The sequence below is a fragment of the Prorops nasuta genome, unplaced genomic scaffold, assembly GCF_024137725.1.
Source record: "Prorops nasuta isolate Cenicafe-Biocafe unplaced genomic scaffold, Cenicafe_Pnas_1.2 PNAS00018, whole genome shotgun sequence".
Classification (NCBI taxonomy): Eukaryota; Metazoa; Arthropoda; class Insecta; order Hymenoptera; family Bethylidae; genus Prorops; species Prorops nasuta.
In genome coordinates, this window is record NW_027116815.1 from 5,329,651 (window position 1) to 5,335,443 (window position 5,793).

The 5,793-nt window shown below is 39.9% G+C and overlaps 1 protein-coding gene across 1 annotated transcript; it reads left to right on the top strand.

The window, feature by feature from the left end:
• Positions 1-11: 11 nt before the first annotated feature.
• Positions 12-5,711, top strand: LOC136780094 (golgin subfamily A member 6-like protein 4). The gene is made up of 7 exons (XM_066738196.1): positions 12-125; positions 209-632; positions 687-1,101; positions 3,254-3,445; positions 4,602-4,744; positions 4,813-4,977; positions 5,149-5,711. The coding sequence occupies exons 2-7, from the start codon at positions 238-240 to the stop codon at positions 5,309-5,311; spliced, it is 1,473 nt and encodes a 490-aa protein (XP_066594293.1). The 5' UTR covers positions 12-125; positions 209-237; the 3' UTR covers positions 5,312-5,711.
• Positions 5,712-5,793: the final 82 nt, after the last annotated feature.

Here is a 5,793-nt window from a genome sequence, read left to right on the forward strand (position 1 = left end):
TTTGCGATGTTTGTTCTGGAACTCTGATATAAAGAGCTCGAAGAGTTGGAGCGAGTGGGCGGGAATTTTGAGGTTAGGAAGGAGTAATAGAGTGGGGGAAGTTTGTTCCGATGGTTATTTGAAAGGTTGAGTTCGATTCATTTGTTAATATGGTGCGTCGTTGCCATAACGATACGCAAATTAGTTATAAACAAATAAGTTTCCACAGATTTTCTTCGTAGCTGTCAGCAAATAAAGATGTCGGAAAGAACGATCGTAGAAAAAAGCGAGAAGTCGTCAGTCCTGAATTCTTTGGGGAATGTACCAGAGTTGGAAATTGATGATGGGGAGAGGATTCTAAGGAGATGCGGTCGGCGTAAACTTCTGAATTCCCAGCCTCCTATAAAATGTCAAAAACCGACCAATTGTCATCCCTACTATCGTCCTTCGAAGAATCCTACAAAAAAAGATATTTCTGCGTACACTCAGCACAGTCCATCCAATTGCACCATTAGAAGCTGCCCCACTTCAACCCCTTCCTCATCATCACCGTGCATCTTGGATATCCACAATCTCCCCACTTCCACTAGGAGAAGCTTGTCTCTGATCGACCTTTCGTCCCTGATTTCGGAACTTGACAATACCGACGTTAGGTAATTTTCAGTGCCAAGAATATTGCAGATTTTCACTAGTTTGATATTTTCCAGTTCCTGCGGCTCCTTGCAATCGAGTCGTTCGAGCTTCGCCAGCGAGAAGGATATGGGAAATCTGAAGATGACGCGGGGAGGTTACTTATCAGCTAATTGGATAGAAAATTGTGAAAAGCGTGAGAAGCATGGAGAGGACCTCGTCACGGGTCTGATATCCGGTGAAAAAGCTGCCAATATCGTCTGTCGTGTACTCATGCTAAACGCTTGGCGTCGAAGACGCGAAGAGGTGAACCGGCTCCAGGACTCAGCTGGTTCCCTCCACCAACAGGTGGAAGACCTTCGGATCCAGATTGTTGTGCTACGTCGACTTCTGGAAAGTGAGAAACAGAGAGTAGGAAAACTCGGAATTGACCTTCATCGTACAAAGTCAATGCTAGACGAGACCAGCATCGATCGGGATCGTTTGAAATCGGTAATGAAATTGATCGTGCCACTACTGTTTTGTACATTTCGCATAACCTCGATATTTGATAATCTACTGCTGCGACGATCATTTATATATAGTTTGTGAGAGCGTATAGGTTAGTGTCGTATAAATACGCGGAAATTCTTGTCTCGCTAAAGAGTAGAATTAGAGTGAAATAGCGACGCAGAACGATGAAGCTGTGGAGGGGGGTTGAGGGGTTGCAGAACTATCCAACTAGGTGCGAGGTGGAAGGAGGAAGTTGAGAATGCAGCTGGTGCAGATGTGGCGAGAACGCGCTACGTGGGGGGGTTTTTTCTTGGTGGATTTGTGTCTCTTGATAGATGCCGACACCCTCGGCAAACAACGAGGCATAGCTTCTATATGGGTGAGAGGGGGGCGAGGGATAAGAAATAAAGAAAAGCAAATGAGCGAGCAGCGAAGCTTGAGGCAGAGGATTCGCAAGGGAGAAAAGGAAGAAAGTAAAAAAGTGAGAGGGGGAGGGGGGCAGATAGTAAATAAAGTCGAAATAAAGGTTAATAGAGAGAGAGAGCGAGAGTGGGGGACGGTACAAAATCAAGAAAATCAGAATAGATATTGGCGGAGCTCGAGGCAGTGGTTTTGCGAGAGAGACAAGGAGGTACAGAAAATAAAGAGTGCTGAGAGAAAAGATAGAAACTGAGAGAGAAAGGGTGGAAGAGGGAGATGAAAAGTAAATATAATAAGATTAGCAATATTGGCGGAGCTTGAGGCAGTGAATTTGCAAGAAGAGCAGTAGCTGAAGAAAATGAAGAGGGGTTAAGGAGGAGAAAAGTGAGAAAGGGATAGAGTGAAGGAGCAGGGGAGGGGGGTAGAGTTCATTGACGTGCTTCTAACTACGGGGATGACGCTACCCGGTGGACTCGCTTTTGCTTAGGCGACATGCAATACATAATAGTAGCAGAGCGGGCAATAGCAACATAAACAACACGAACGCTGATCCAGCAACATCCAAAGGAGCAAGAAACTCCGAGCAAGCTGCAGTCACCACACGCTTTTAGACCTTTGGATGAAATTGCCCGTAAAAATTCCACCTTAACCTTCGATCCCAAAACAACTCTTTTCTTCCCCCCCTCTCTCTTTCTCCCTCTCTCTATTACATTCTATTTGAGTCTCCTTTCTCTCTTTCTTTCTAATCTCTCCTCGATTCTTCCACCAATGTCAATATTATTCTAATTCGCGATTGGAGAGCCGACCCTTGTGCAAGACAAAAGATTTAGTTGGAATTTTGTAGGGGCATTGTAATCGAAGTTTTGGATTGGTTTGAACAAGCGGTAGAAGGGGTGGGGGATAATATTATTACGAAATAAGTGGGAATTGTTCGCGGTAAGTAAGAAAAGGGAAGGGTAACTGACACTTATTTTTGCTTTGACGATGTGTCCTTTATGCAGAGATTATAATGAACTATTAAGACGCGCAAACGAAAACTTGGCAAGAGTCCAGCAGTTAATTATGAAGTGAAAGAAGAAGGCCCTCTCTCGCGCAGCAGGGGGCCGCGATGAATAAAGCTTCGCTCTTCCATTTCTCTGCTCTCCTCTCTGCATTTAAAACCTTCTACAAACTATACAATTTCCACTATTTCGATCATATAACAATGTGTTTCTCTATTAATCTCGCGTTTCCATATAAAATATTAAATTATAATGTTTTGTTATTAGTATACGACTGTTCTTTGTTGTTCGATTTGTGTTTTAGCCATTCGTAAATATGCAATGTTAATTAACTGTTTACAGATCTGGCATTTAACAATGATTCTGATATTTTTAAAATTAAAATTTTAATGTATAGTAAATCAGATATAATCTTCCTGAAATTTTCTCAGTGTTTTCTAATAATGATTTAACCCGGATCTTCATAGTTCAACTTTAAACGTATAATAGTAAAAAAGTCCATTTTTAAAAATAGAGAAGTAATTTTACAAAGCTATGATAGGCTTATGCTATCAATTGTAATAATATAAATGTGAAGGTGGAGTAATGATATTTGAAAAAATTCATTAGCTTTGTATAAAAGGGGAATTGTGGTTGAGACAAAATTTTTATTATTTTTTTTAGGATGTTATTTATTACGAGACTTTAAATTGTAGAAAATTGAAAGAATGGTTGTTTTCATATACACACAGGATAAGGAGAGATTGGATGAAGAATTGGAGAGAGTTACGGAGCAGTCCCAGCAGAGATTCGTGGACGTGGAAAATCTGCGAAATGAAATGCAAACGGCGCAAGATCAGTTGCGAGCGTTGGAAACGCAGCTCTCCAAGGAACGAGAGAAACTGCTTAAACTACGAGAAGACAAAAGAATCTTGCTGGATAAGGTCCAATCTCTATTTTTCATTCGCCATTTCTATTAAAAATCTCTTCTTTATTCATATCTGATACAATAATAGCTTTCAGTACTATTAAAACTAAGTACTAAAATATTGCAATTAGAGGAGTAATTCTTCAATAATCGCATAGAGATAATTTCAGAAACTCTAATTAATAATTTGTAATAGGCATATCCTGCTGGAAAGGGTCCAATCTCTAGCTTCTATTCCCCAGTATCCAAAATCTCTCCATTATTTATATCTTATTCACTAATAGCACGACGTTATTAACACACATAAAAATGGTAGAATTCGGTGCAATATTTCACGAGTTACGAAGAAATAATATAGACAAGTTTATTCACTAGTTTTGAATAGGGACTTAACGACGTATTAATTACAAAACTCGAGTAATCCTTGCTTAAGGGGTTTATCGTGTCAATGGACGTCCTGGTGGATGAATCATCGGGGGCTTCGTGGGAGGTGTGGGGTTTGAACGTTGGCTCGTTTTACTCGCTAACGATTGTTTGCGGTTACTGGGGGTGGTTGGGGGTGGTCGGTTGGTTCGATATTCGCATTCCTCTTGTGTACCGAGAACCAGTGACTCATCTTTTCACCCTTGCAGCTTCGGGGAAAGTAAGACCACGCTCAACAACCCCGACCTTGTGGAGACCAACCTTTGCTCAGCCACCACGAAAAAGCTCCATAGTAAAAACAGCTCACTGGCTAACTCAACGATTAATCAACACTGTTCTTCATCGATCAACAACCACTCTTGGCGTTACTCAATTGTTTTCTAAAACAATTATTTAACCAGATTATTAATTTAAACGATTTAAAAATTGTATAAAAGAGAATCGTCTGTATTTTCCCTAATTGTCGAAGAAACGTAATTTTGGGGGAAGTATGTTCGATGGAAGAATTTTGTGGGAACGTTGTGTAGTAAAGGTGAACGTACGGTGAGATATAGGAGCGGATGAGTCAGAGCTTTCGCGTTTAGCGGATGACTCAATATCGCGTAATACTCCTTCCGTACTAAGAAAAAAGGATCGATACTGCTTGCCCTATTAACTCTTATTCACATTGGATTGTGACAAGCGAGCTCGCAATTAAAGCTTTTCGTTTCTCTGTATACATTTTTTTTTCAACTTATATTTTTTTCCAGGTAGCTGCGAGTGATGCCCTTGCCAATGAGCGTGAATTAAAAGCAGAAAAAGCTGAAATAGCAGTCGAACAGCTACAAATGAAATTGGCTGCCCAAATAGCGATGCTTCAGTCATCCCAAGAAGAAAACCAAAGATATTTTCGGTATTTGCTTTCTTCGCTCAATAATTCAATTGCGAGGTCATCGAGATTAACGTTAATCGTGGTTTTAGGGAGGCGAGAGACCTGAAGGAGGACAAGCTGGTGCTGGAGAGGCGCTTGGAGATGAGCGAGGCGAGAAAAACAGTTCTGAGTTTGCGAATCTCTGACCTGGAACGAGAATTGAATGACAGAGATGCTGAACTACGTTCCATTAGATTGGCTTACAGTACCCAATCGTTAGTTTATAAGATATTTTTTCTATAGGATTTAGCGAATTGGTAGTTTGACTTTGAACAGAAATTTTTTATTATAAAATGGTTGGAAAAATGAATTCTTTAATGATTAATTAATCGTGGATTCTTCTGGTTGTTTAATTTCTTGTTACTTTAATAGTCCTTTTTATCCAGAGTGGAGCTGAGAGATTTAAAAGAGCGTTTGGTGAGACAATCGGAGGAAGGAAGATGGAGCAGCCGAATGTTGCAGCTCGCCGGAAGTGTCGTCAGAGCTCCCAGGGCAATTCTGCGTACTTTGTCATTTTTGTCAACTACCAGCGTCTCACTGCCCTCATAATAGTAAAATCCTACAACGTTTTTGCTCGTAAACCTGACGAAACATTTCATTAACATTTTCACAAACAAGTTTTCATATTCATTTTTCTCTTATTTCGTTATTATTTTTCTTTTCTTTAAGAAATAGAAGATCTCGCTGGATGATTCTTTGCCACTAGGAAAAGCAACGATAAAACTTCAGATTGCATCCTTATCTGAGTGAGAAGTAGGAATTCAGAATTCTTCGCGCGATATTTCATATTTCAAGACATTCAGCAATCGCGTCTCCGTTGCATCAGGAACAAAAAAATTGGCCGCTCAATCTGAGAATAATGAAAATCTGAACACTGGATCTCTATATTTTTACTTTATAGGATTTTTTTTTTGTATATTTATTTTAGATCCATGCATCTAATGTTTAACTAAATTTTTAACGGGTAACTTTTGTACGTAGATATTAAAGAATACTGATGTAAGGACTTTTAAATAAATATGATGGATATC